We start from the raw sequence: 27,694 nt of genomic DNA, 5'->3' as shown, positions 1-27,694 counted from the left end.
TTCCAACCGCCCCAGAACTATTTGGGGCAAGAGGAAGAAAATAGACCGATTTGCTTCCTCTCAACCCCCTTCCCCACCACCCACCCCCTCCAGCCTCAACTAAACTCCGAGCACCTGACCCTACAACCCCGGAAAGTAGTTTCATTTCCCTGCCTACAGATTTCCCAGAGGGAGGGGAGGGCGGGGTTCGGCTAGTTTAAAGACAGGCGAGGGGGGACAGGGCAGACCAGTGGGAGCGACAGAGGACAGAGGTGCTGCTGCTGTCCACGGAGAGCCAAGGTAGAGAGGAGGGTGCAGAGACTCGGACCCCCAGACACAGACACTTGGGGACAGGGAGGGCAGAGGAGAGGGGGAGAGAGAAGAGAAAGGAGTGCAGGGAGGGGTACCGAAGGGCAGACAGGTAAGCACAGAACAGGAGACAGACGGCTAGATGGGCTAGATGGCGGGGTGAGGCCATAGGGGCGGCCAGGCCCCTGTCACAGTGACCCTTGCCTCCCCTCCAAACTAGACACCATCTCCCACCGAGAGTTATGGCCTCTTTGGGTAAGTAAGCAAGGGGCCACGGGGACACGGGGTACGGAGCCCAATTTTCTCCCCACACATACCTACTGACCTGCCCACTGACCCCGTCCCTCCTCCCTCCAGCCCGGTACCTTCTCGTCCTGGTCTCCATCTTCCTCAGCCTGGTGGCCTCCCTGGATTGGAAGACTTCCCACAGCCAGGATCCCTTTGAAAAATGTATGCATGATCCTGACTACGAGGTGCTGCTCAAGGTTGTGACCTTGGGCCTCAATCGAACCTCGAAGCCCCAGAGGGTGATTGTGGTTGGTGCTGGTGCAGCTGGGCTGGTAGCTGCCAAGGTGCTCAGTGAAGCGGGACACAAGGTGAGAAGTGCTGCTTGTTGTCTACCTTGAGTCTTTCCTGCTGCAGGCTGGGAGTCCTGGGTATAGGGGCCTGGCTACATCCCAGTTAAGGGGCTGGTAGGAGGTGGGGAGAAGAGATGTGCTTTGCTGCTTGGTCTGGGGAGTGAAACCCAGAGGGAGGCTGAGAGACCTTTGATTTCCCTGTCCTGCTCTCTCTCAGTCCTGAGGGAATTCCCTCTGAATGTCCTCCAACCTCCTGGGGGGAATTTGTGTTGGTGGAGATGGAAATTCCACTCAAGGAGAAGTGCCCCCTGAGGTCTAACCACTGCCTCTGTCACTGAAATCCAAAAATGAGAATGGGCTGGGCTAGGACCTCTGTGCCTGCAAGAAATCTCCCCACTTTCCTGGCTGGGAAGTCCCTTTGCAATCTGGCTTGCCATCTTCCTGCTGCAGTCTGGAGAGTGTCATATTGTATGTGTTTGCTATGACATTTGTTCTACCAGCTCCTCTCACTTGTCCATAAAGAAGGGGGTCCTTCTCTAGTTGAGGTCTCTGCTGCCATGGGGATGGGAGGCTGGGGATGGGGGGGGTCAGTGGGAGGAGCTGAAGGGCCCTGCTTGCTGTTCTCCCCCCATCCCTCAGGTCACCATCCTGGAGGCAGACAACAGGATCGGGGGCCGCATCTTCACCTACCGGGACCGGAAGACGGGCTGGATTGGGGAGCTGGGAGCCATGCGCATGCCCAGCTCTCACAGGTGAGGCCTGACCAGGCAGCCAGGCGGGCACCGAGGCTACCCCCAGTCCCATGGCTATGCTCAGACTCAGCCAGATCCCCAACTCCATCCCCACTCCAGTGCCAGGCTGAACTTCAACTCTGACCCCAAACCCAAGCCCCCAATCAAGTTGCGTCAAGGCTCTACCTCCCCTTCTGTCCTGATCTAACTTCAAGATCTCCCAGCTCCAGCCCCACCACGTCCAGGTCCAGCCAGAGCACCAGAACCCAACCCTGTCCCTTCCCCATGACAAGCCCCCATCCAACCCAGACTCTGTCCCCAGTCCCACTTCAGCCCCAGTGAAAGCCAGCTCCCGCTCCAAACACAATCCCAAACCGCTACGCCTTCAGCCTTCCAGCCTCGAGCCTTGTTCCCATTTCATCCCAGGCCCCGGCACCCATGACCCCGACTCTAGCCCCACTGCAGCCTCATGCCTGTCCCCAAGCCCCCGGAGAGGGGCCCCGACCCCCACTCCGGCCACACACACGCAGACACACACGCCCTGCCTGATCCTCACCGGCCTCTCTGACTCCTTCAGGATCCTCCACGAGCTCTGCAAGAGCCTGGGGCTCAACCTGACCAAATTCACTCAGTACGATGAGAACACGTGGATAGAAGTGAACAACCTGAAGCTGCGGAACTATGTGGTGGAGAAGATGCCTGAGAAGCTGGGCTACAAACTGTACCCCAGGGAGAAGGGCCATTCACCCGAAGAAATCTACCAGATGGCTCTCAACCGGGTAGGCAGCCGTCCCCTACTCCCCTCCTCGCTCTGCCCTCCGCCCAGCCTCCTCCGTGCCTGGCTGCTTATCTCTTTCATTCCTTCCGTCTGCAGTCTGCTGTCGCTGGCTCTTCCATCTGTGGTTTCCCATAAATGCTGCTCATCCCCAGAGCTCCATCAGCCTTTGGTCTTTGATCCCCTATACACACAGGACAGCCTCACCTTCTGCATCTTTGGCTTAAACTCTGACCTGCAGGCTGAACTCTGACCTGCAGGCTGATGTCTTACACACACACACACACACACACACACACACACACACACCCACACCCACACACACACACACACACACACACACACACACACACACACACACACACACACACACCCACACACACACACCCCGGACAGCCTCACCTTCTACATCTTTGGCTTAAACTCTGACCTGCAGGCTGAACTCTGACCTGCAGGCTGATGTCTTACACACACACACACACACACACACACACACACACACACACACACACACACCGGACAGCCTCACCTTCTGCATCTTTGGCTTAAACTCTGACCTGCAGGCTGAACTCTGACCTGCAGGCTGATGTCTTTTACACACACACACACACACACACACACACACACACACACACACACACACACAGGCTGAACTCTGACCTGCAGGCTGATGTCTTTTACACACACACACACACACACACACACACACACACACACACACACACACACACCGGACAGCCTCACCTTCTACATCTTTGGCTTAAACTCTGACCTGCAGGCTGATGTCTTCCCCATCCATCTTTGGAGACCCAGACTTCTGTCTGTGCCCCCCGGCCGTACCCCGGGACCCGCCAGCTCCCACTGAGCTCAGCATCGTTCCCTAACCCCACTCATATTCCCACGTTCTCCCCTCTCATAATGGCCCCATCACCCCCACCGCAATGACAGGCAGACAGACCCCCAGGTGCCATCCTAGCTCCCTCCCTCTCCCTTCCACCATCAGTGCCCCCCTGCCCCATCCTTCCTGTCCGCTGATCGCTTGCACTGTTCCCACCTCTCAGTCCCCACAGCCGCTGCCCCAGCTCAGGTTTCATCCTTTACCCTGAACTTTCACCCTGCTCCTCCCCTGCTCACAACCCCCTATGGCTCCCCAGCGCCTTAGCCTCAGGTTCAAGCCCTGAATGGTCTGGTCTCTCTCACACCCCCAGCCTCATCTTCTCTCCTCCAAGAAATTTTTGTTACCCCTCAAAGCCCTCATGGTGGCCTTAACACCCCAGCTCTGTACTCCTTCGTATCCACTGTGCTCCTGCACCATCCTTCATCCACGCCCTTGCTTGCTCTTGCTTCCCGCCCTGGCTGAAAGGCTTTTTCCCTTTACCACCCAGAGAACCCTGCTCATCCCCAAGAACCAGCTCCAATGTCCCCTCCTCCAGGAAGCCTTCCTTGGTGCCCTCAGGGAGGAGCAGGCCTTGACCTCCTCTGGGAGCTCCTAATTGTTTATTTCCCCTCTGGGACTGTCCAGTTCAGGGAGCCTAGGGAGACTCGAGGTGAATGACAAGTGAGTGAGTGAAGGGGCACATCCTTTGGGGAGTTCCCTGGCCTCAAGGGAGAAGCCAGGTGGACAGCGAAGAGGGCTAAAGTGAGACGGGGCTGTCAGGAAGGGAGGGGACTTGACTAGCACAGTAAAGGGTGGCTACTTGTGTTTCAGGCAGAGATGAAGCAGGGGAACCAGTGCAGATGGGGGGGGGCGCTGGGCACTGTACATAGTGCTGCAGAAGTGGAGCTTCCCTAAGAGATGATGACCGAGGGGCTGGCTGAGGGTGCAACTCTGGGGCTCCAGGCACTGGGGAGCCACGGTAGGGCTTTGGGCAGGGGAGGAACCAGTTCTGTCTGTGCCCACAGGGATCCAGGTGACAGTCACTAAGCACCAGCAGGATACAGCATTGACTCGCAGGCTAGGACAGATGCAGACCAAACCATGCCCAGTGGGGATGAGCGTGACACTGTCAGGGTGGGCTGAGGCTGGGGCAGGAGAGGCCGTAACGACTTGGGGAGACTTTACAGAGTGGCGACAGTGAATTGCAGTGGAGGGCAAGGCTGAGGGCACAGCATGGGCAAAGGCCTGGCGGCTTGAACAAGAGTGGCAAATGGCTGGCCATGAGCAGGTTCAGGGGGAGACCCCAGCTCTGCACTCCAAGTCTGGCCTCTGCAGTCCTGCCCCTGGAGCTCAGTGTTGTCCCCTTGTTCCACCACAGGCCCTCAAAGATCTCAAGACACTGGGCTGCAGAAAGGCAATGAAGAAGTTTGAAAGGCACACGCTCCTGGTGAGTGGGGGCCTCAGCGTCGCTGAGAAAACTGAACAAGGAGGGTGCCCGTAGGGCAGTAGCCCTGGAGTCTGAAGGCGGAAATTCTGGACTCCAGGCCTGCCGTGGACCCCCTGCCTCACCCCGGGGCAGAACACGGCTCCCTCTCTGGGCTTGCTTCCCTCATCTGTCACAAAAGGGGGAACTGGATCGCCAAGCTTCAGAGAACCGTACTAAGCTCACGGTCATGTCACGGAAGCAAGAGGCTCAGCCTGGGAGGGACCCCCGTGGGGGTGGGGACAGAACAGGCAGGTGCAGCCGGCGTGGGTCCTGACCCGGGCGTGCGCCGGTCCTGCAGGAATACCTCCTCGGGGAGGGGAACCTGAGCCAGCCGGCCGTGCGGCTCCTGGGAGACGTGATGTCCAAGGACGGCTTCTTCTATCTCAGCTTCGCCGAGGCCCTAAGGGCCCACAGCTGCCTCAGCGACCGGCTCCGGTGAGGGGCGGGGCCATCTGGCAGGGGCGGGGCCGACGAGGGCCCCCCGCGCTCGAGTACCCGGGTGGGCGGGGCCGTCGGCGTTGGGTGAGGCCAGGCTGATGGGAAGATGAGAAGGGGCGCCCGTGTCTGGCCACACTGGCCTCCTCATCCCAGGTCCTCGGGCGGAACTGGGTAAGAAAGGTTCCCGGAGAAAGGCGTGGCCCAGAGGAGAAGAGGGGCGGTGCCCGGGTCAGACACTTGTCTGCTCCCTGGTCCTCGGGGGACGTCGGGGACTGTCGACGGCCCGCGTAGACGAGTGGGCGGGGTCAGCGGGGAGCCAGCAGGTGACAGGGGGCCTGTAAGGGAGTGGGCGGGACCTGCGAGAAGGGGCGGACAAGAAGGGACCCGGCAGGCGAAAACTAGAACCCGGACCCGGGAGTGCACCGGGATGGGGCCCGCGGGGAGGAGCCGACGAGGAGGGGGCAGTGCCCGAGCTCCGGCATCACGCTCCCGCCCCGCCCGCAGGTACAGCCGCCTCGTGGGCGGCTGGGACCTGCTGCCGCGCGCGCTGCTGAGCTCGCTGTCCGGGCCGGTGCTGCTGCACGCGCCCGTCGTGGCGATAACGCAGGGGACGCACGATGTGCACGTGCACATCGCCAGCTCGCGCAGGGCCCGGAGTCTGAAGGCCATGACCGCCGACGTGGTGCTGCTGACGGCGAGCGGGCCGGCGCTGCAGCGCATTACCTTCTCGCCGCCGCTGTCGCGCAGGCGGCAGGAGGCGCTGCGCGCTCTGCACTACGTGCCGGCCACCAAGGTGTTCCTGAGCTTCCGCCGGCCCTTCTGGCACGACGAGCACATCGAGGGCGGCCACTCGAGCACCAACCGCCCGTCGCGCGTGATATTCTACCCGCCGCCTGGCGAGGGCGCGCTGCTGCTAGCCTCGTACACGTGGTCGGACGCGGCGGCCTCGTTCGCCGGCCTGAGCCCGGAAGACGCGATGCGCGTGGCGCTCGACGACGTGGCGGCGCTGCACGGGCCCACCGTGTACCGGCTGTGGGACGGCAGCGGCATCGTCAAACGCTGGGCCGAGGACCCGCATAGCCAGGGCGGCTTCGTGGTGCAGCCGCCGCTGCTCTGGCGTGAAGACAAGGAAGAGGGGCCGGACTACGACTGGGCGGTCCCCTTCGGCCGCATCTACTTCGCGGGTGAGCACACGGCCTACCCGCACGGCTGGGTGGAGACCGCTGTCAAGTCGGCGCTGCGTGCGGCGGTGTTGATCAACAGCCGAGAGGAGCCCATGTGGGTCAACAGCGACACCGAGGATGGGGTTGTGCGCCTGGCGCCCAGCATTCGCCGCTGCGAGTTCGAAGAGGGTGATGCCACCCCCTCCACGGCTGCACAAAGGATAACCGCTCAGCACACCACCCACAAGAGCCCCGAGCATTAAAAGTATTTTCAGAAAAAGCCGTGTGGTCCTGCCCTCTCTCTGGGTTCGGTCGCTTCCTCCGTTGTGTGGAGCAAAGCCATTAGCCTTAGCGGTAGAAGCGGCTGCGCCTATTCTGGAGCCCCCAGAAGCTGTCCTCCTCTTCCCTGGGTGGTGGGCTCCGCTGGGGGCAGGGGAACGGGACCGACACTGCTTTGCGCCACTGGGGGATGGTGATCTCAGTGTCCACTCCGGCGTCACGAAACACATGGAGTCCCGGTGCGGGTAAGAGAAAGCACGACGGACAGTAGGTTAAAGACGAGTTTATTTTTTTTCACATAACAAGAAGCTGTTAAGCAGAGTCCCCAGAGCGTCTGAACAGCTCTGCAGGCCCTTCCATCTCGGTTATGTCCGGGATGTGTCCCCGCACCCCATCCTCCTCCAAAAGCCCCAGATCCAGGCGGGGCACAGAGCCCTACCTCCACGAGCCCACAAGGGGCCTCTTCTTACGTCTCATTGGCGGGATCAGGACCACGTGGTCAGATGTCGGCTCTGCAGCTTGGCCAGAAGGGACCCCGAGCCACCACCCCCGAGCCACCCGGGTCCATGCCAAGGTGGCAGCCTCCTTCCTCCACCTACACGAGGACAACTGGACACGATAAGTGCCCATTTAAGGAAATCAGCTCATTGGGAGGGCACGGGAGGCACGGCGGGAAGGCCCGCCCTGTCCACACCCTTCCTCCCCAGCCTCTGGGAGCCCGATAAAGTGCCTGTGCTGGGCGGGCCCACCGGCCCGGGGGTGGGGGGGGGGGGGGGTTAGGACTCTGCGCTTTCCTCTTCCTCCTCCTCCTCCTCTGGCAGGATCTCCAGGCTGCTGTCCGGCTGCGGGGCTGTGTCCTCGGGGGGCGGTGGGGCCGGTGGGGCCCGGGTGGGTGAGAGAGGCAGTGGAGAGGTAGGGGGTGAGGGACTTCGGGGCTCTGCGGGGGGCACCAGACCCAAGACCTCCTGCACGTTGTGGGGCAGCTCCTGGAGGGGTGTGGGGTTGAGGCGAAAAGTCAGCGGTTTCCCTCCCGGAGGTGGAGGGGTTGGGTGGGGAAGGCTGTTGGGAGAGGTCGGGGACTCACCGGGCAGGCGGTCAGCTGCCGGTAGAGGGCCTCAGCCCGCGTCAGCACGTCCTCCACGCTCAGCTTCATGGTCAGCTCGTTGATGTGCTGTGGGAGGGGGTGGGTCAGGCCTGCCTGCCTGCCAGCACTCAACCACCACCGCCCGAGCGCCCACTCTGTGCCTCGTGCTGAGGATACAATGGAGGAAAGACAGACTGGGTGGAGCCCGGGCTGGGAGGGGAGGGGATGTCATGCCCTCTCTGGTGGCTCGCCACAGGCAGGATACAACGAAGGGAAAGGACACTGAGCTCCCCACTATGGCCCTGCCTCGCATTAATGTACTGGGGAAGGGGCAGGTTCCCCCCCTCATGTGCTGGCCACACTCTGAGGGCACTGCTGGGAGCCAGGGATGGGATGCAGTAGGAGAAAAACGCCGGGTCTCATGGCCATGGTGCTCACCGCTTAGCCAACCATACTTTCAATAATCTTATTCTGAGTACCTACTACCCCAAGGCACTGTGGCACAGGCATAATGCCAGCCTCTATGGCGTTCACACCGCAGCTGATGTGTCCGATTACAGAGGACAGGATGGGCAGGGACGGGCGAGGACTGGGAAGGAGCCAGGGCCTCACCTTGAGGATCTCATTGGAGCCGAAGCCAGAAAGCATGAGAGTGTCACGCTCCATATCCAGAATGGCACAGGCCACCAAAAGGTGCAGATTGGGGCCAGGGAGCCCTGTCCACAGCACCTGGGAGAGCCGGAGCGAGGAGTCATGGCCTAGCTTCCGCCGGAAGTCCCACCCAGCTCTGCCCTATGCCCTGCCCGCTTCCCACCAACCTCCCGGCCCAGGACAGCTGGCTGATTTCTCTTTCCTCTCTGCCCTCCCACCCAAACTGGCAGGCCCACCTCCCACAGCCGAAGGACATCCGGGAAGGGGAATTCCCTCTTGAACCAGATGAGCAGCCACCGGAAGCAGAAGCAGAGAGAGCCAGAGTCCTGGGAGTCTGGAGGAAGACAGTGGTGGGAGGGAGGGGTGCTCAGCAAAGAACAAGCTCAAAATCCATTCCAATCCCATCCTAATTCATAGCGTGCAGGCTGGTCAGACTGAGCTTCTAAGAAGTTATCCTGGCTGTAAGAATCTCTACCAGTCTAGGCAAGTAACGTATGCCCAGCATGAGAAGGCTTCAGAGCTGAGCCAGGAATGCTCTCTGTCAACAGGAACCCTTCCCATCCTGCCTTCCAGATTCCAGATGAAGTGAGCTAATCCCGTGTCCCACCGTCACATAGAAGGGATGCTGGACACTCGGGGAAAAAATAAAATCTCTCAATACCCAATGCTGGTGGAGGCATGAGGAGGTGTGAAAATGGACACTCACGGACTCGGCTAGCAGAAACATAAGCTGGTAAGAATTTCCAGGAAAGCAATGTTGGGAACAAACATTTCAAAAAGCTGTAAAAAGATCTACTACCCCAGATACAATCAACACCACTTCTTGGAATTTAGCCTAAAGAAATTATCCAGATGATATTCAACATGATGAAACATTGCAAATGACTGCAATGTCCTGCAGATCAGGTTAAATTTATTCTTGTACATACTTCAGACAGCCACATCGTCAGCCGGGTGGCTTATGTCCAAGCGCCCCTGGAAGTGGCACGCCCAGGCCCCAGGCCCCTCAATCTGCCAAGTACGGGGTTGAGGGGGGCCTGAAGGAGCCAGTTTGTGGGGCGGGCAGGGTGCACAGGTGTGCGCTCACAGCTACGCTTGCTGAGGTTTCACTCCAAACCACAATCCTGCTTTTACGTGTAAATTTTGAGTTCCGGCTTTTGCAGGGATGTTTCCCTTGTCTGGATCAGAACCCAACGTCCTGGACACCGTCAGCGGCCACTTCCAGAGACTCTGTGGCGGGGCTTGTGGCCCCACCCTCCCTCGCCCGCCCGCGGAGACACTCACCCAGGAAGTCGCAGAGCGGCGGGTCCAGCACCCTCAGGAGCAGCAGGAGTTGTCCGAGCTGCCGCTTCATTGTCTCCTGACTCTCCTCGAAGTTCCCGTGCTGCGGGAGGCAGGGCCACGTGAGGAACCAGACCCCCATCCTTTGAGGGGGCCTGTCTCCCACGCCTGCCGTGGGCCTCACCACGAGCTCCATGAAGCCACAGAAACACCAGAAGGCGTCCACTTCGTTCTGAATGACGTAGAGGATCGGGGAGAGAAGGTCACTCATGCCCTGGACGTAGCCTGGGGGTGCGGGGGGACAGGAGGTTAGGGCTTAGCCCAGGCCCCCGGTCACCCCCCCAAGGGAAGGCCTGGCCCCCAGCCCCTCCCCAGGCTGGTGTCGCACCAAGGTCAAAGTGGTACATGCAGTAGGTGAGGAGGATGTCGTTCAGCAGGCCCAGCCCTGGGTTCTCAGGACCCTCATAGAACTTGTTGGTCCGATCGGTACGGCTCACGTCTCTCTCTGTGAAGACAGGGCGCAGAATGCGAAAGTCAGAAAGCTGTGGGGGCCCCTCCCTCCTGGCCACGGGCACCAGCCCCCATTCCTCTCTTCGGCCGACCCCAGGCAGGTGTGAGTCGGTCCAGACACCAGCCCGGAACGCCCTCACATGAGGCACTCAGCCTCCCAGCAACTGACAGTTACTAACCCATCCACAGATGGGAAACTGAGGCCCAGGGAGGAAAAATCACTTGCCAAGATCTGATGGCAAATAGATGGCAGATTTGAACCCAAGGAGTCTGGCTCCCTTCCCCTGCTCCCCCTCTCCCCCTGCCCCATCCCTGGCGACTCCTACCCCTGCTCCCTGCCCATCTCCCCACTGCAGATAACGTCATCCCTACTCCTGGGGAGGCAGGGGCCTGTCCCCTCCCTGCTATTTGCCACATCTCCACCCCACCCCCCGGCCCTGCAACCTACCAACGAGGCTGCGGTAACCGTGCAGCAGTGAGTTCCTTCGCTCCTGCTCGGGGCTCACGGATTTCCACTGCAGCTTCATTCGGAAGTACTCATCCCTGGGGGTGGGGGTGAGACCTGAGGCCACCAAAGCAGGCCACCTACTCATCCTTGCCACAGTCCCCACGCTGCTCCTTTCTGACATCTCTCAAGACCCACAACACTCTTGTAAGCTTGTCTTTAAAGTTTTTTTTGTTTTTTTAAGTGATCTCTACTCCCAACGTGGAGCTTGAACTCACGACCCGAAAATCAAGAGTCACACGCTCTACTAACTGAGCCAGCCAGGCACCTCCCTGTGGGCTTTTGTTTGAAGTCTGTCATTCCCGCCGGACAGATGGCACGGGGCGGGGACCAGGACACGCAGCAGGGGCACAATGTGTACCAGGAATGAGAAGTGGGCCCCCCGGGGTAAGGAGGCCCACCGCAGTGACGACGGCTGCGACATTATGTTGCTGGAACGAAAACTGACGCCCCCGGGAGACGAGGCTGCCTGCTCACTGTGGTCTCCGTGTGTGACCGCGGCTGCCCAGCACGTGGCGCGCTCACGACACACGCCTGGGGAGCGAGCCCATCTGTGCACCTGTGATGTGCCAGGTACCGTGCTGGGACAGGGGACAAGTTTGACTTGGGAGGCCAGAACCGGGCGGCCGGAGCTTCGCTCACTCACGTTTTCTTGCGCACATGGGCCTTGTGCTCCTCGGCTGAGCCCTCCCAGCTGAGGTATCCCAGGAGGAACTTCCAAGCTTCGCGCCTCAGGCCAGGGCTCAGACCCTGGGGGAGAGAGCAGCCAGCGGCTCAGAGGGGCCTCTGAGGCCCCCCACCCCAGTCCCCCCACCCCACAGCACACACCCGGCACCTTACCCCTGAGAAGATGCGGGCCTTCAGCATGGGGACCTGTTGCAGGCGGCCCTCAGGGCCCACATGGTGTGCCCACTCCTCCTCTGTGACCGGAGGTGCCCGCTCCACAGCGGGCCGCGGCCCCAGCTCCACCTGCGTGACACAAGGCAGGTGAGTTCAGGGCCTCCCACATCCTCCCCGGCCCTGTCCTAGGCCACCTTCAAGTTAGCTCAGAGTGCTTGTCAGCTCCACGGACAGTTAACGTGCAGGGTGGGAAGCATCCCCTTCCCTGGCTCAGTGCCAAAGTCACCTCCGTGTCAGGAAGAACCCCCCACCCCCATAGTAACAGGCAATAGGTACACAGGCTCCAAGTACTCTCCTTGAAGTCACTCCTCATGTGATCTGATGATTAGGGTGCTGTGTCATCTCCATTACAGGAAAAAAGGAGGCCCAGGGAATTACAGTCACCTGCCCAGGTGACAGCCAGAAGATAGCAGAGGGTCCACCTGATACTCACACAGGAAATGACCTCAAACCCAGGTTCTGGCTCATCATCAGGCGGTGGAGGAAGATCAGGGGAGGCCCCCTCTGGGTGGGGCTGCAGGGCTCCCCGGAAGAAGTTGGTCACACGGGAGAAGCTGCTGAAGGTGGTGGAGTAGGGGTCCTGGAGAAAGCGCTGTGGACAGGGTCAAGGGGAAGGTCACAGCCCCACCCCATCCTGCCTCGCCACTACAGTCCACCCCTCCCTGCCCACAAGGGCCAGGCTGGGCACTGGGACACTCACAGACACTACGTTGGAGCTGTCCTGGTCAAAGAGCTGGAGGTGGTGGAAGGAGCTGGAGAGGGCTGAGGAGTCGTGGGGGAAGACAAGGTAGAGGCGGGAGTCCTGCGGGGAGCTGGGGAGGGGGGCCATGTGGTGACACCCAGGCAGAGGGCCCCACGTCCTCCCTCCCTCAGTGTCCAACTGCCCCTGGGGAATCCCTCACCTAGGGGCCTGACCACAGCTGGACCCCAGGGGTGGACAGAAAACCCAGGGCTGGCCACTGAGAGCCTTGCGCCTCCCAGGGTGACTGATTCAGGGACAGGCCAGAGAGAGGCAGCTCTGGGATGCTGTTGGGGAAGGAGCTGCTTTGGTCATGGGGGCTGCTAAGCCATGTCTGCAGGGACCCCGAAAGAACGACACCAAGTCAAAGGGAAAAAGAGCAATTCTTCCTAACGTTTAGGTACCCAGGTCCTGCCTGAAATCAAACCACCGCTTGGCTTTGCAGTTACACATGCCAGCTGATTCCCTTATTCTACATTTATTTAAAAGATTTTATTTATTCATTTGACAGAACAAGCAGAGGGAGCAGCAGAGGGAGAGACAGAGAAGCAGGCTCTCCACTGAGCAGGGAGCCTGACATGGGGCTCAATCCTAGGACCCCGGGATCATGACCTGAGCTGAAGGCAGACGCTTAACCCACTGAGCCACCCAGGCACCCCCTTCTTCTGCCTTTACATCAGTCCGTTTGTTTCACAGCCCTGAGGGGCCAGGTTGCAGCCGCAGGGGGCCAGGACCTGCCACAAAGGCCCGGTGCTGGGAAATGGCTCACCTGGCCAAGAGCAGGTAGCGGCTGAGGACACGGAGAAGGGCGCGGGTCCCCCCTCGGTGAAAGTGGAGGGCGGGCAAGGAGCCTCCGGCCTGGGTCACCAGGACCAGATAGGCCCAGCTGAGGCCCGGCTTGGACCGGCGGATGGACTTGAGCTCCCCGAGACTCACTGAGAAGGCCCAGGAGCCCCGGGGGGAACTGGGCTCTGCACCTAGGGAACAGCACCGTGTTGGGAGGTGTGGGGAGTCACAGGCAGCACAGATATCCGCTGAGAGCCGTGTGGGAGCCCTGGGTCTCCTCACATCCCCTTGGAAACACAACTGACTTGCTCTAAAATCTCCTTTGGCTCCCTGTGGCCCTCAGAGTGAAGACCATGTTCCTCAACCTGGTGGCAGCCCCCTCAGGTCTATCTCCTGCCCCCTGCGTATCTCATCTCCAGCCCTTTCTTCACTCCAGACCCCATACTCGAGTATCCTAAACACATTACTCAGGGCCCTGTGCCTCTGGCCTTGCACAGCTGCTCTCTCTGTGGGAGAGGAAACTCCCAGGTGTCCCCCAGAGCCAGGGGCTGGCATCACCTCCTCCTGGAAGGCTTCTCCACACCCCAGAGGGGCCGGATGCCCCCTCTGGTGCCCGCAGCACCCTGTAGGACTCCAGGACAGTCCAAATCACCCTCTCACCCTGCACGGTCACCCCCACAGCCTGGACACCTTCACAGGCAGGAACCATGTGGAGGTGCCCACAACCAATCCAGGAGCCCGGTGAGATGAGCAAGGTGGCAAACCCTGGAGACCCTGCCAGGCTGGACCTGGGCTGGGGACAGTGCTGCACCCCGATCCACTCTCCTGAGACTGGAGGCCAGCGATGGACAGCCATCTTGACCGTGGCAAGCAAAGCCTGTGGAGCCATGACCACTGAGGGTAAGACATGTCTCCACCTGTTCCTCAGGGGCACCGGCTCAGCCTACCTCTAGTGGGCTCTGAATGGCGGGACTGTGGCCGCACGGTGCTGATGACAGCCCAGTCGGGTTCATAGCCAGGGTCAAAGGTCGGTTCCTCCTCAGAGGTGCAGGAGTCACCCCCACTGACATCCTTGGGAGAAGAGAGGAAAGAAGAGAGAGAGGGGCTGTAGATTCAGGGTTTCCAGATCCAAGCTGTGAGGCTGCCCTGGAAGGCAGCCCCAGTGAACAAAGAGGGAAACTGAGGCAGACGGCAGTGCAGTCACAGCCGATAGTGCCGGCCACAGGCCATGGGGGAAGGACAGGGAAGGGACAAAGTACACGAGTGCTGCAGAGGCTGGAAATCTCTTTCACAGGCTAGTGTGTGCCTTCCGGTCAGGCAAATGCGGGAATGCGAAAACTACATTTCCCAGACTCCTTTGCAGCTATAGGTCAGGACACCTGACGGAAGACAGCAGAAAGCAGGAAAGAGGCAGGGGCAACTTCCTGCCGCTCGGGGCTGCGGGGCTGACGTTGGAGACTCCTGTTTTCCCACACACAGAGAGGTGACTAGGGTAGTGGTGGAGGCTGGCTCAGTCTCCCAGCGCCCAGTCACTAGCTTGGTGAGGGCCGAGGGGCTTCCTGCCCTTGGGTGGCAGCTCAGGTGTAGTGTTCTTGGGTGTCCACAGGTCCCACGATGATCTCTCCCCACTGTCCTCATTTTGGAGGTGGTGGCAGCTCCCCTGGCAGGTCAGTTCTGCAGGGTCAGTCCTGTTCCGCTAGCCCTTGTACAAACTCTCCAAGCCTCTACTTGTCTGCCTTTAATCCCTTCCTGCTTAAAGTAACCAGAATGTCCCGTGACTCCCACAACGAAACCCTGCACGAGGGGACCTTGTTGGAAGGACCCAGATGGTTGGTCTACCCGAAAGCCGTTTCTGCTGCTCCTTCCAGGCAGACAGAGCCCCTCCCACAACAGAAGCTAAAACCTCCCATTTGCTTTCTCAGCCTTCCCTGTGGTTCCGAGTGGCCTCAGGCCCCAATCCCATCTCGGCTCCCTCTGGCCAGCGGGAGCCGAGATGCCATCTGTGGGGAGTTTAAAAGAAGGGAAATTCCTGATACAAAAGGCACCTCCAGGGGTGAACACCACCCTATTCAGGCCAGTCTTTGGGAGCTGCTGAGGGAGAACATGGTGTCTGCAGCTTTGGCAGCCAACTAGGGCCACGAAAGGAGTCACAGAGACACCTGTCCATGAGGCTGCTGCACCAGCCCTGGCAAAGCCATCCCTGCCCTCCGTGTCTTGTGAGGTGAATGTGACGTTTCACCAATGTTTACATAAGGAGAACCACTATTGCCTTCCGCCAACGTTTGCAGCCCTCTGCCTCTTGGGCACGTGGCAGGATCGCAGATCACTGAGCTCTACTGGCTGGCTGGAGTCATGCAACTAGTTCTGACCAAGGGGCTGGGACATATCCCTTCCAGGATGGACTGTTTAATCGCCAGGCTCTTGCTCTCTGCCACAAGGAACAGCAGCTGCTCTAGCAGCATGCTTCTCTGAGCAATCACAACGAACAAAGCTCCTTGGCTAACCTGCAGCACACATATAAAGTGAGCAAAACCAGTCCAAAAAAGCTGGAGCTCCAGCAGCCTTTTTGGACCTCAAGGCAACCATGAGGATGGCTGCCACATGCCAAGGATGGCTGCCACATGCCGAGGATGGCAGAGCAAAGATGGAAGAATGCCGGGTTGGTGATGACACGTGGACCTGTGGGCTGACTTCTGGACTTTTTTGATGGGAAACGTAGGAGTTTCTTTCACTTCTGTTTCTATTCCCCACGGCCAAAAATAACTCCTAGCTGATCCAGAGTTTTTGGGAAATGTCTTGCTTTTCCTGATAAGCAGAACAGATGTGTGACTGCCACCCTGCTTGCCCCCGTCTTCCTGCCTTAAAAGGAAGATGCAGGGGTTGCAGCTGAAGGAGTCATCTAAAGGCGACCAGGGCACGCACAGGAGGGTCTCAGGGATCTAGGCCCTGATGTTGCCAACCAAGGCCAGCAGCCCCATACCTCTTTTGAGTGTCTTGCGAAAGGGAAGAAATACATTTGTCTGCTTAACCTGTCGTCAGCCAGATTTTGCGTTCCTTGGAGCTAAGCGTATCCTGCGTGCCTTTTCCGCTGAAGCCTGTTTCAGTGGGTTTCTGTTAGTCAAAAATAAGAGTGCCGAGGAGGACGGCCACATTTTCAAGAAAGGTACTCGGCCGGCCTGTGAGGCTGACGAAAAATGCAGAATGCTGGCTGCTTCTTCCTCAACCCTGGGAAGCCAGGTTCCTCAGCAGAATTCTGGAATCTCCATTTGTTACCCCCACCAGGTTATTCAAAGCCCCACTGCCCCAAGAGAGGCTTCCTTCTCTCCCCCTGGCCCATCATTCTAATCTTCTCCCTGACCTCCCAGCCTATAACCTCCCTCCATTCAGACCTTCTGCCCATCTCCCGCATGGTTTCCCAAGGGAGCTTTCTACACCCACACCCTTCTCCCATGGTTTCCCCGGGGGCCCCTAGAACACAGTCCAAGCTTCTCAGTCAGGCATTGCAGGCCCAACCACATTCCCAGGAAACCCCTCTCCAGAGATATCCCATTTCCTCCTGTATCCTGAAACGATCTTCCTCCTGCCATTCCCGAAGTACTTTCTTGCCCCCTTCTCATCCTTCGAGTTCAGTGCAAACGTCTGCTCCCTCCAGAAAGGGGCAGGCCCCTGGAGCCAGAGAGTCTGGGTTCAAACCCAAGTTCCAACACCTTCTAGCTTTCTGACCTTGCAAAAGGGGCTTCCAATCATTGTGCCTCAGTTTCCCAAAATAGAATGGGGGTGAAGACTGAGGCAGGGTCAGGGTCAAACTCATCTCCAGGTCCCAGCACAGGGCCTGGTACCCGGAGTAGAAAGGAGTACCAGAAAGTGTACTTTCTGCCCCCGGGGAAATGCCATACCCCTTCAAGTTCGTGTGGACTGAGAGCCCGTGGAACCTGAATCCATGGTCTGTGCTGTCCTCTTGCCTCTGAACCCTCGCAGGGCTCTCCCAAAGACAAAAGGGGATGAGGAGACCGCTGTCCCCATAGTTATGAATCTCACGGTGACTTCTTTCTTTTGAATGGGCATCTTCAGCCCCATTTCACAGAGAGAAGGAAACCAAGGAGCAAGGAGAGCCTAGATCCCAACCAGGATCACACATGCTCCGAGAGTACGTCTGAGATTGCACCCAGGTCCTTCAAATGTCTTCTACTGCCCAAACCTGGAAAAAAACAAGTGGAGAAAGGAGAAGGGGAGGAAAGCCTACCTTCTTGGAGAAGAGAATTTGCGTAGAATCTCCTGCCTCCTCTACAGGAACCCATTGCAGGACAACATCACTGTCCTGAGAAAAAAAAAGAGGGATCAGAGGGACCCCCCCCTCCAGTTCCCCCAGGCCGTATTTCCAAACTTCTTCCCCGTCTGGACCCTCAGGTTCACAAAGCCCCCTCTCTCGCTCCAGTCCGCACCCCCTGCCTTCCTACCGTCCCATCGTGACCTCCAGACCATAGCCTACAGATGCCGCCTCCACCCCGCTCTGGGCCTGCCCGAGCCCTGCTCCCTCCCGGCCCACCTTCTCCACAACGCGGATGACGCCAGCGATGAGTGAGTCCGGGTCTTGGTGCTTCTTAGCACTGGTGTGCAGGTACACGCCACCCTTCTCAAACACCACCTGGGCACAGGAACCAGTGAGGGGACGGACCCAAGCGCAGGAAGACACCCAGGGGGCGGGGCCCAAAGGGGCGGCCCAGACGCCCAGGGGGCGGGGCTAAAAGGTAAGGGTCTTCCCTAGGGCAGTGGAAGGGAGGGTGACAGCGCATTTATAAAGGAACGGTGTGTTCGCTAAGGCTCAGCCGGGCTCCCAGAGCCCCTGCAGAGCGTTGGGGCGAAGCAGACTACCGGAGGGCGTCGCTTCGCATCCACATAAAGGAAAGAACGCGTTTTCAGTGCTTACCCTGTAACCGGCTCCCTCCATAGCCGCGGCCAAGGTCCCACTCCTCCGGCCCTCTCCCTTTCCGGGTCATCGTGCTGTCACATCCGGATAGGAGACTCCCCTCAAGCCTGGACAGTGGTAGCGCCCTTGCCTGTTCTAGAACGGGAGTGGATGTAACCATCTTTCAGCATGGGGTGGTGGAACTTGAACCACGAGGTGTAAGTCACATGGCGCATATGGCGAAGGTGGAGCGGGCCAGCGAGAGTGCGCAAGCGCAGTGTTGCTCCCCTTACCACGAAGTAAACAAGGGGGAGGGTCCAAGGGCCCCCCCCATTCGCCCGAGCTCTCGCCGAAACGCCTACTTCTTTCTCCATATTGTATACTGGCATCGAAGCCAAGGAGATGCCATTTTGCTCGAGGGCACTGCCAAAGCCTGTCAGCTGCGGCCATGTTAATGCGGGGCAGTCCCATCTCTCTGAGGGGCGCGACAGCAAGGTCCTGGAAAAGAAACGGGTAAAGGGAAAGAAGGTGAGAGAAGGTGTACGTCACAAGAGGTGCTGAGGGACTTTGGTTAACGGGATGAAGCCGTCAGTATCCCCGGGAACGGAGCGGACCCAGTCGAATCCCTGCGTCACCGTCGGGAGGCGGCTGTCTGGGCCGCCATATTGAAACCTGGCAAACCGAAGCAAAAAAGTTGCCATATTGGATCTTTCCCACCCTTGGTGCTGAAGGGGGATAGGCTGGAGGGAGAGTCCATATACATTTTGGGCAAGTGATGCCCGCTGTTTGCCATGTCGTTAATGGGCACTGCTTTCCTCCACTTCTGTGGAAAAGGTCGACGATGGGTGAGGGGCGTCAGGTCGCTGGCCTTAAGTTTACTGTGGTCCTGAGAGTGCACGTTCCGACGGCCGTATTTCTTGGGAACAAATCGAAGTGGTTCTGGCTTGTTTCCGAGCAAGCTGAAGCCTTTCTTTTACCATCTTTCTTACGGGCACCCTGCCGTCACCATTGCCACACTGTGATCCGGTGATGTTCCCGTGGCCATTTTGGTCTCGGGCGGCCCCGATAAGGGAGGCGGAGTGTGCAGAACCGAGGAGGGCCAACCACGCGGAAGTGACGCAAGGCGCCGCCATGTCTTTTGAGGGCGGTGACGGCGCCGGGCCGGCCATGCTGGCTACGGGCACGTGAGTGGAGGCGGCGTTGTGAACCGCGGTGTGGGGAGCATTTGGCCGTCCGGAGGAGAGGGGCGCTGGGAGGGCGAGCCGCTCGCGGGAGGGGTATGGCCTGCGTAGATCAGAGGGCAGAGATCTTCCAGCGACCCTACGCTGAGCGCTGGAAAGGGGTCGCCCGCGGGAACCGTCGTGTCTGACCCAAGGCAAAACCTAGACAGCCTTATCCTCCGGTCTCCAGACCCACTAGGATCCTTGCCTTGGTCGTGGACCATGTCCACGGGGTCTGGGGGTTGCTCGGGGGGACTCGGGGCACCCCTCACCCGTCCAAAGGCGGGACTTCCGGTTCTGACCCCCACCTGGGCGGGATTTCCTGTTTTCTTCCTAGAGAAGTGGGTCTTCCCTGGACCCCCGGGCGAGGTGGGAAGGAGGTCTCTGAGAGGTCGAGGAAATGCCCAGACGTTCATCTTTACCCTGGCTACGCCGCGTGGGGGGTGGAGGGGCATCCTCGAGTTTCTCCCACTTCGGGGCGGGGGGAGGGGCACTGCTAGTTTGACAGGTGGTTGGAAGGGGGCTTCACTAGCATCCCTCATTCCTTGGCGGACTTTGCCTCTTTCCTCATCTCTTCCTAGAGTGATTTTCTTCAGTTCACCTCCTCATCTCATCCTAAGGGGCCAATTACCTTAGCTCTCCCCTCCCTCTCCTCTGGGGGACAAGTCTCACCTCTCCCTAATGCTAAGATCCTCAGTTTGGGGGGCTGGGGAACCCTCCATTCATTTCTGAGCTCCTTAGAGGATACAGGACTTCCTACAGCAGCTGAAAGGGTGGAGTCTCCCCTGGTCTTGGCCACTCTACTTTTGAGAGCCCCCAGGCCTTAGCAGAGAGGTGTGAGTTGCCCTTCTCCTGTTTGCCCAGGCCTCCTTCGTACAGTGGAGGGACCCTCACAGCCACTCAACCCCATTTCACTCTTTTCAGTCCTGTAACTACTCTAAGATCTAGGCCAGAGAGTTTAATCCTGATGTCCCAGGGATGTGAGAGCCCCAGGCCTACCACTGCCAGGCTGTGTGACCTTGGGCCAGTCATTTCCCTGCCCTGAGCCTTGGTTTCCTCCATCAGCTAGGGGAGACTCTGAGCGCCTCTCAGTTCTGTTGGATTTTGGAGTCAGGCAGACAGCAGAGTCAGCCTTGCTCTGACCCATTTAACTTCTGGGCCTTCTGACCAGTACCTGAGGCTCTCTGAGTCTCACTTTCCCCATCTGGACATAAACCTTTCCTGATAAGGAAGGCAAGATGGCATTTGGGATTAAGAACAGGCTCTCCTCTCCAGCCCTATGACCCTAATCAAAATACGGAATCTCCCTGGCCCTCAGTTTGCAACTGTGAAGTGGGGTAATAACAGTCCCTCCCTCATAGGGTTGGGGAGAGGTTGGGATGAGAATGGTGATGACCCACTTGCATCCCTTGCCTGGCCTATGGGAAGTGCAGTGTGAATTTGCTATGGGATCTGTCAGGAATGGTTGTGCTCTTGCTGTGTGTGGCTTCCAGCATGGGCTTTGTACTCCATGAGCCTTGCTTGTCTCATTTGTGAGGTAATAGCTCCCACCTTAGTGGGTCAGGTAGGAAGCGAAATGACAGGTGTGGGCTCCCTTCACGGAGTCGGTGCTCAGCAAACACTGGCTCATGTGATTATGAGTTGAAAACGGCCGGCGATTTGAAATCAAGCTACACATGATCCTGGCTGGACTAGAACCTTGCTTGAATTTCTCCAGTGATGGAGTGCCCCCCACCTCCCTGAGGAGGCTCCTCGGCTTCTCAGCAGCCCTGGCTCAACCACTCTGGTTTACAGGAAGAAGAAAAATGAGGCACAGAGAGGGCCAGTGAGTGGTCCAAGGTCACACAGCAGGTTTGAGATGGCAGGAAGCCAGCCCCCTTGCCCCTTGCTCTTTTCTCTCTCTTTTTTAAGTTTGTTTGTTTGTTTATTTAAGTAATCTCTACACCCAATGTGGGGCTCGAACTCACAACCCTTAGATCAAGAGTTGCATGCTCTTCCAATTGAGCCAGCCAGGCGCCCCAACCCTTCGCTCTTTTCATCTCATAAGGAGATGCATCCAGCAGATGGTCTGCTTAGGGCCAACCTATCCTGGGGTACAGATCCCTGACCTTGGGGAGCTCACAGTTTGATGGAGGAGGCAGACGGAAGTACAATTGTCATAAGCTCAAGGGACAGTGAGCTATAATGGAGGTAGCCCAGGGCATTGTGGGTCTAGGGAAGGCATCTGATCCATCCTGGGGGCTCAAGGAGATGGATCCAGACAGTCCTCCCCAGACTGCCCTGTGCTAGAATGGGGGGATTCTCAGACATTGTTGGAGCCCAAAGAGGGGGGACTGACCCGATCTGAGGTGAGGGAAAAGCTCCTTCCACACTAGGGTGAGAGAAAGATTGACAAGTAACTAGATGACATGTGATCTTGACTGAAGGCCTCAGGCCTCAGAAGTTTGGAAGACTTTGAGGCTGAGCGGCCATGACCTTGTGCTGGGGATACTAGGGAGGGGCAGGGGCAGGGGCAGGTGCAGTGTAGAAGGATCCCCAAGGGGCCGCGCACTGCCCAAACTGGAGGCTAAGACGTTCAGGAAGAGGCAGGAATGATGGGCCAGCAGAAAAAGAATGCTGGCCATGCAAATCACTTCAAATCTCCTAGAAGCCACATTAAAAAAGTAAAAGGAAAACAGATGAAATTTATTTCCGCCATATATTTTATTTAGCCATTGTACCTGAAATGTCATCTCTTCGACGCGTAGTCAATAGACTGCCAGGGAGACCTTTGACATTCAGCTTCTTTGTAATAAGTCTTCACACACCAGGGCAGATTTCATACTCACGGCACCTCTCACCTTGGACCCGCCACATCTCACGTGCTCCTTAGTCACATGTGGCTGGTGGTTCCCATATTGGACAAGGCCAGGCCAAGAGGAGGGACTGGGGCTGTCGGGACAGGGCGGAGCAGGAAGGATGGGGCCGGAGGGTTGGGGATGGGGCCAAGAGGGCCGGATGCGGAGGAATTTGGGGGAAGGGGCTGAGCTCAGCTGGGACAAGGTGGCCGGGAGGGATGGGAGTGGCGTCTAGGGGCAGGTGGACGCCTGGGGGCCAGGTGTAGCCCGTGCGGTCAGTCAGCTGGGCCTCAGCTCTCTGTCCTGCTCTGCCCTGCAGGGCGTGGATGGCGTCGGGGCGCCCCGAGGAGCTGTGGGAGGCGGTGGTGGGGGCCGCTGAGCGCTTCCGGGCCCGGACAGGCACGGAGCTGGTGCTGCTCACCGCCGCGCCGCCCCCACCACCCCGCCCGGGCCCCTGTGCCTATGCAGCCCACGGCCGTGGGGCCCTGGCCGAGGCTGCCCGCCGCTGCCTCCACGACATCGCCCTGGCCCACAGGGCTGCTGCCGCCGCCCGGCCCCCCGTGCCCCCACCAGCACCACAGCCACCCAGCCCTGCGCGGAGCCCACCCCGGCCTACCCTGCCCAGGGAGGAGGACGAGGAAGAGGAGGACGAGCCGACAGAGACTGAGACTTCTGGGGAGCGGCTGGGTGTCAGCGATAATGGAGGTGAGAGAGGCAGGGCCTGGGGAGGCTCTTGGCTTGGCAGTTTGTCTCCAAGGTCGGTTTTCCTGGAGGGGTGGGACTTGCCCGTCTCTGAGCCCTGGTGTTCTGTGGCAGCCGCAATCTCAAAGAACGTGGGGGCAGGCTGGCTTGCCTGTGCCTTGCTGTGTGACTTTGAACAGGTCACGGCCCCTCCCTGAGCCTGTATCCTTACATGTTAACCTGGGGCCAGCTCTGCGCTGGGAGGTGCCAGACACAGACACAGAGCAACTCAGGCCCTTTTTTTTTAAGAATTTATTTACTTATTTGACAGAGCACAAGTAGGGGGAGCAGGAGAGGGAGAAGCAGGCTGCCTGCTGTTGTAAAGGGAGCCCGATGCGGGGCTCGATCCCAGGATCCTGGGATCATGAACTGAGTCGAAGACAGACGCTTAACCAACTGAGCCACCCAGATGCCCCTCGGGCCCTTTTTTTTTTTTTTTTTAAGGTCTTATTTATTTATTTGACACACAGAGAGAGATAGCTAGAGAAAGAGAGCACAAGCAGGGGGAGTGACAGGCAGAGGGAGCAGGAGAGGGAGAAGCAGGCTCCCTTCTGAGCAGGGAGCCCAAAGTGGGGCTCGATCCCAACACCCCAGGATAACAACCTGAGTCGAAGGCAGACGCTTAACCTACTGAGCCACCCAAGTGCCCCCCTCAGGCCCTTTCCCTGAGAGACTCCCAGTCTGCCCAAGAAATTGGTAGTCCTGACAGGAGGCAGTGCCCTGTGGAGACCATGGGGTTGAGACCTGAGCTGGGAGCTTGAGCAGAATGGGAGTTGTTTCCAAATCTGGGGCACCTCATGCTTGTGAGAACAAAGATAGGAGTTACAGAGGAATCAGGGATGCAGGCAACAGCCTAAGGAAGCCAGGGGGGAAAGCAGCTGGCTGTTTTGGAGGGGAATCCAGAGGTTGGATGCTTCAAAGAGACTGGACTATAACATTAGGGCTTTGAAGAGTGATTAGGAGTTTGCAGGGCAGGCTCAATAAGTAGGACTTACTCATTTGTTGTTGCTACTAATGCTTGCTTCTTCACTGGAGAAAACCCGCATAGGGTTCAGGGCACAGACGCTGGAGCCAGGTGGCCCGGGTTCAAATCCTGGTGACATGGTTATTAACTGGGAAACTTTGGGCAAGTGATTTAACTTCTCTGTGCCTCCTGGTCCCCATTTGTCAAACGGATCATAATCTCCTCATATTCTCTCAGTCTGTATTTTGAGTCTTTCATCCCAAACAGATCTTGCAGATTTCATGTTCATCCAGCCAGTTGCTTTCACCTGGGGGTATAACAGACAAAAACTGGATTTGTTTGTGCCGATAACCAGGCAGATAACTAGGGGAAGGGTGTTTGAGGCAGAGGGAATAATTCCAGAAGCCTCTGGCTTGCAAGGGCCTGGCCGATGCAGGGAGTGGGGAGGCGGTGGGGGTGGCTGGAATCCAGAGCACATGAAGAGCAGCAGGGACCCAACTGGCCCAGGCCACTAACACCATCCACAGGGCTCTTTGTGATGGACGAGGATGCCACACTCCAGGACCTGCCCCCGTTCTGTGAGTCGGACCCTGAGAGCACAGACGGTAAGTGTCCCAGGCTGTCCCCACCCCTGGGGGATGCTGGGATAAAGGCAAGGACAGAGGCTGAAGTCCACGCTCTCTCCCAGATGGCAGCCTGAGCGAGGAGACCCCTGCTGGCCCCCCAGCCTACTCAGTGCCCCCAGCCTCAGCCCTGCCCACACAGCAGTATGCCAAGTCCCTGCCCGTGTCCGTGCCCGTCTGGGCCTTCAAGGAGAAGAGATCAGAAGCACGGTCATCGGATGAGGAGAATGGGCCGGTGAGGAGCAAAGCGGAGCAGGAGAGGAGGGTGGAGGGAGGGACTCAGAGCCACTTCCTCCAGGAAGCCCTCAGGCATGGAAGCCACATTTCCTAGGATTGATCTTGCTCTCCAACTCATGAGGCAGGTTTTTGGGCCAGAGCCCTAAAGGTTTAACTCCTGCAGCCTTATAATGTACCCCAGTGCCTTACAGAGAAAGTGTCTTCTGGGTTTTTAGGAACAGCTTCATTTATAGAATACCTGCTCCAAGCAAGGCACAGGTATTTTAGTATCCCCTCCAGAAGGGGAAACTGAGGCTCAGAGGGGTTAGATCACCTTCTGTCCCCACCCTGCATGTTCCGGGCTCCTCCTGGAATTTGCCCCTCCCCCACCTCCTCCGTTTCTCCCACACAGTCCTACGTGTGGCCTTCCTGGGCTGCCCTGGGTGGCTCTTCATCGCCCAGCACTGAGCTTCCCTGAGGCACAGGGAGTATCTGTGACTTCCCTGAGACCTCAGCTTGGAAGGGGCAGAGCAGGGATTGGAACCCAGCCTCCTTTTGGAAAGGAGTTACAGATTGTAAGGGAAGAGGCCCTGGGGTCCCGCGGTCCCCCTCCCTATGGTGTCTCTCAGTGGCCTCATTTACATGTTGGCAGCATCCGTGGCTGCTGTTTGCGTTGCCCCTGGGGGAAACCCAGTTAACAACGTTTGAGGCCCAAGTGGTGGGGGTGCTGGGCTGGTCTCTGAAAGGGCGGAGCCTCTCCCATTCTGCTGGAAGCCAGGCCCAGCTCAAGGTGTCAGGCCATAAGGGAGATCGCACTAGTTGCTGGGACTGGAGGCCAACGTGAAAAGGGATCCTTTCCCTGCAGCGCCGGCAACATGGTAGTTCCCAGTCCTTGAGCAATCACTGTGCTGATTGTCTTGGACTCTGTCATCAGCCCCGCGTTTGAAAGGGGAGACCGAAGCCTCGGGAGATGAAATGCTTGTTGACAGCTAGTCGGTGGCAGAGGCCTGATTGTTACATGACTCAGTGCCAAGCCCAGCCCAAATCCTTAGACATGACACCCTCTGGGTGCACACAGCCTTGATGGTCAGCAGAGAAGCAGCACTTCCGCTGTGTAAGAAGGAACTGGAAGGGCAGTGGGACAGACAGCTGTTCTTGCACATAGAGTCAGGCCAAGAAGGGGAGGAGAGGGGCAGGAAGGCTTCATGGAGGAGGTGGTGTTTGAGTTGGGTAGAAGGATCCTACACGGAGCAAATCAGGGGGAGGGGCCTTCCTGGCTGTAGGCAAAAAGTGCTGGGGAGGGGGTGGGGAGGGGGAGGAGGCGGGGCCGCATCGGGTGCTGACCCCGCCCCGGTCCCGCAGCCCTCTTCGCCGGACCTGGACCGCATCGCGGCGAGCATGCGCGCGCTGGTGCTGCGGGAGGCCGAGGACACCCAGGTCTTCGGGGACCTGCCGCGGCCACGGCTCAACACCAGCGACTTCCAGAAGCTGAAGCGGAAATACTGAGGCCCAGGGATAGCGCTTCCTGGCCCAGCGTCCGCCCCGCCCCACACTACACCCCTGCCCCGCCCCCCGGGGCGGGCCAATCCGAGTCAGACCCGGGACCGGCCTCTCAGGTCCCCGGGGTCCCAGGATTGCCCCTTCCCTGCCAATCCCCGCCGTCCTTCCAGCCCACGACCCCCTCACGCGCTGAGGAGCGGGACCTATCTCGTTTCCCGATTGGGTCTGTCGCCGCTTTCTTTGCCCGGAGACAGGTTCTTTCGATTAAGAGATTGGCTCGCTCCCAAATCGGGGCGTGGCTAGTTTAAAGCCCTCACGGGGGGGGTCAACTATCGTTTTTTTGCCTAGCGACAAGGGCTTTCCTCGCGCGGCATTGGTTGAAAGAGAACAGCCAGGACACAGGATTGGGTGGTGGCAAGCCAGTTCGGCCTAGAGAATGGGCAACTCCTTTCATTTGATTGGCTTGAACCCAAAGGGCTTGACCAATAGCCCGGGAGTCGCCGTCCCATCCTTCCTGGGTTGTCCCGGCTGATTGGCTCCAGCCTCCTGAGGGCGTGGCCAAACCTTCCTCCTGTGCCCAGGATTGGCCTGCGGCCTTAAATTTACGTTCTTTACACTACAGGGACTGGAATCGTTTTTGACCAAGTCCTTACTACGTGCCCCTCTGCCCCCTCCCAGGGACGGCCCAATCCTGTCCCTGCGTCTTGACACCCTCTCATTGGTTCCATCCCACAACAGCCTGCCAATCGTAGTCCGTCCTTGCAGCCAGGACGGCACCAGCTCCCGCCCCTCTCCCCTCACCCCCACAGGTGCCTTAAAGGGCCCTCGTCCACCCAAGGTGGGGGGCAGGGGCCCTCGCTCTCCGGCCCTTGTGTGGGGGAGAGAGTCGTGGGTGGGGATCGGGAGTTGGGAGGGGTGGTCTGAGATTAAAGAGTTTTATCTCTGACAAATGAATATAAAGTGTGTTCATTCAACACTTCTGAAGCTGAATGAGCAGCATCTCATTGATTTTTCAGTGCAAAGCTGGGAGTTGGAATTTTTGTCCCCATTTTATAGATAAGAGATTCATGGGGTACGAAGGGGTGTATTCCAGTCCTGTGTGACCATTGATCCCGTCTTCTGGGGGATGAGGTGGAATGTGAATGGTCTTTAAGGAATCAGTGCTCTGAGCCCACATAGTCCCCGGCAAAGCCAGGAACGTCCAGCTGAGGCCGGGAGTTTTCTGCTTAATATAAGACAGCTGAGGGTTGGAGAACAAATGACACCTGGTGCGAAGTCTGGGTTGGGTCAAGTAAACCTGGAATCTTTCTCTCCAATCAGACCACCACCGGAGGAATGCTAGCAATAGACAAGACTTACAGGGAGAGCTACCAGCCAAATACTTTTTTATTTTTTAAGATTTTATTTGACAGAGCGACACAGCGAGAGAGGGAACACAAGCAGGGGGGAGTGGGAGAAGCAGGCTTCCCAGGGAGCGGGGAGCTCGATGCAGGGCTGGATCCTGAGCCAAAGGCAGACGCTTAACGACTGAGCCACCCAGGCGCCCCCTCCCCAGCCAAATACTTTTATAAAATTATTTACATCTACTAACTCCTTTAATCATTCTAGGAACCCCA

The 27,694-nt window shown here is 58.5% G+C and overlaps 3 protein-coding genes across 10 annotated transcripts in view; 2 read left to right on the top strand and 1 right to left on the bottom strand.

Moving 5' to 3' along the window:
• The window catches only part of IL4I1 (interleukin 4 induced 1), a 35,845-nt gene extending 29,235 nt beyond the window's left edge, over nt 1-6,610 (top strand). For 3 of the 4 annotated variants that reach the window (XM_027618629.1, XM_027618628.1, XM_027618627.1), the window contains exons 4-9: nt 646-884; nt 1,506-1,618; nt 2,175-2,376; nt 4,628-4,696; nt 5,034-5,170; nt 5,678-6,610. In XM_027618629.1, the coding sequence (XP_027474430.1) occupies nt 646-884; nt 1,506-1,618; nt 2,175-2,376; nt 4,628-4,696; nt 5,034-5,170; nt 5,678-6,599 (1,682 nt within the window). In that variant the 3' untranslated portion in view covers nt 6,600-6,610. Of the gene's footprint in view, nt 1-242; nt 280-508; nt 544-645; nt 885-1,505; nt 1,619-2,174; nt 2,377-4,627; nt 4,697-5,033; nt 5,171-5,677 lie in introns of those variants that run through there. The other variant, XM_027618630.1, reaches the window with a different exon arrangement.
• A 272-nt stretch (nt 6,611-6,882) lies between these two features.
• On the bottom strand, nt 6,883-18,212 carry TBC1D17 (TBC1 domain family member 17). 2 transcript variants are annotated; one of them, XM_027618594.2, is made up of 17 exons: nt 17,999-18,209; nt 17,618-17,716; nt 17,315-17,389; nt 14,019-14,142; nt 13,055-13,262; nt 12,247-12,358; nt 11,980-12,138; nt 11,487-11,615; nt 11,293-11,396; nt 10,590-10,684; nt 10,020-10,136; nt 9,816-9,916; nt 9,635-9,734; nt 8,587-8,684; nt 8,312-8,428; nt 7,700-7,786; nt 6,883-7,601 (listed from the first exon to the last, which is right to left on the bottom strand). In XM_027618594.2, exons 1-17 carry the CDS (start codon nt 18,017-18,019, stop codon nt 7,392-7,394), a joined length of 1,956 nt encoding a protein of 651 aa, XP_027474395.1. In that variant the 5' UTR covers nt 18,020-18,209; the 3' UTR covers nt 6,883-7,391. The 2 variants fall into 2 exon arrangements, with proteins under 2 accessions (XP_027474395.1, XP_027474396.1); XM_027618595.2 differs by lacking the exon at nt 6,883-7,601 and having other exon boundaries at nt 7,743-7,866; nt 17,999-18,212.
• Nucleotides 18,213-18,373: 161 nt separating this feature from the next.
• Nucleotides 18,374-27,024, top strand: AKT1S1 (AKT1 substrate 1). Of its 4 annotated transcripts, none has more exons than XM_027618598.2 (5): nt 18,374-18,505; nt 22,354-22,739; nt 24,267-24,344; nt 24,428-24,597; nt 25,941-27,024. In XM_027618598.2, the coding sequence occupies exons 2-5, from the start codon at nt 22,361-22,363 to the stop codon at nt 26,082-26,084; spliced, it is 771 nt and encodes a 256-aa protein (XP_027474399.1). In that variant the 5' UTR covers nt 18,374-18,505; nt 22,354-22,360; the 3' UTR covers nt 26,085-27,024. The 4 variants fall into 4 exon arrangements, with proteins under 4 accessions (XP_027474399.1, XP_027474397.1, XP_027474400.1 ...); XM_027618596.2 differs by lacking the exon at nt 18,374-18,505 and adding an exon at nt 18,514-19,161; XM_027618599.2 differs by lacking the exon at nt 18,374-18,505 and adding an exon at nt 19,156-19,254.
• Nucleotides 27,025-27,694: the final 670 nt, after the last annotated feature.

This window comes from Zalophus californianus, chromosome 17 (assembly GCF_009762305.2).
Source record: "Zalophus californianus isolate mZalCal1 chromosome 17, mZalCal1.pri.v2, whole genome shotgun sequence".
NCBI lineage: Eukaryota > Metazoa > Chordata > Mammalia > Carnivora > Otariidae > Zalophus > Zalophus californianus.
The sequence above is the reverse complement of the archived record's forward strand: the minus strand, read 5'-3'. Positions and strand labels throughout refer to the sequence as shown.

Coding starts and splice junctions, on each gene's coding strand:
- TBC1D17 (XM_027618594.2), bottom strand. CDS start 18,019: ATGGAGGGAGCCGGTTACAGG. Junction 9,735..9,815: donor GTGGCTTCATGGAGCTCGTG/GTGAGGCCCACG, acceptor TGCCTCCCGCAG/CACGGGAACTTCGAGGAGAG. Junction 7,602..7,699: donor GGCAGCTGACCGCCTGCCCG/GTGAGTCCCCGA, acceptor ACACCCCTCCAG/GAGCTGCCCCACAACGTGCA.
- AKT1S1 (XM_027618596.2), top strand. CDS start 19,007: ATGTTCCCGTGGCCATTTTGGTCTCGGGCGGCCCCGATAAGGGAGGCG. Junction 24,345..24,427: donor GGACCCTGAGAGCACAGACG/GTAAGTGTCCCA, acceptor GCTCTCTCCCAG/ATGGCAGCCTGAGCGAGGAG. Junction 24,598..25,940: donor CGGATGAGGAGAATGGGCCG/GTGAGGAGCAAA, acceptor CCGGTCCCGCAG/CCCTCTTCGCCGGACCTGGA.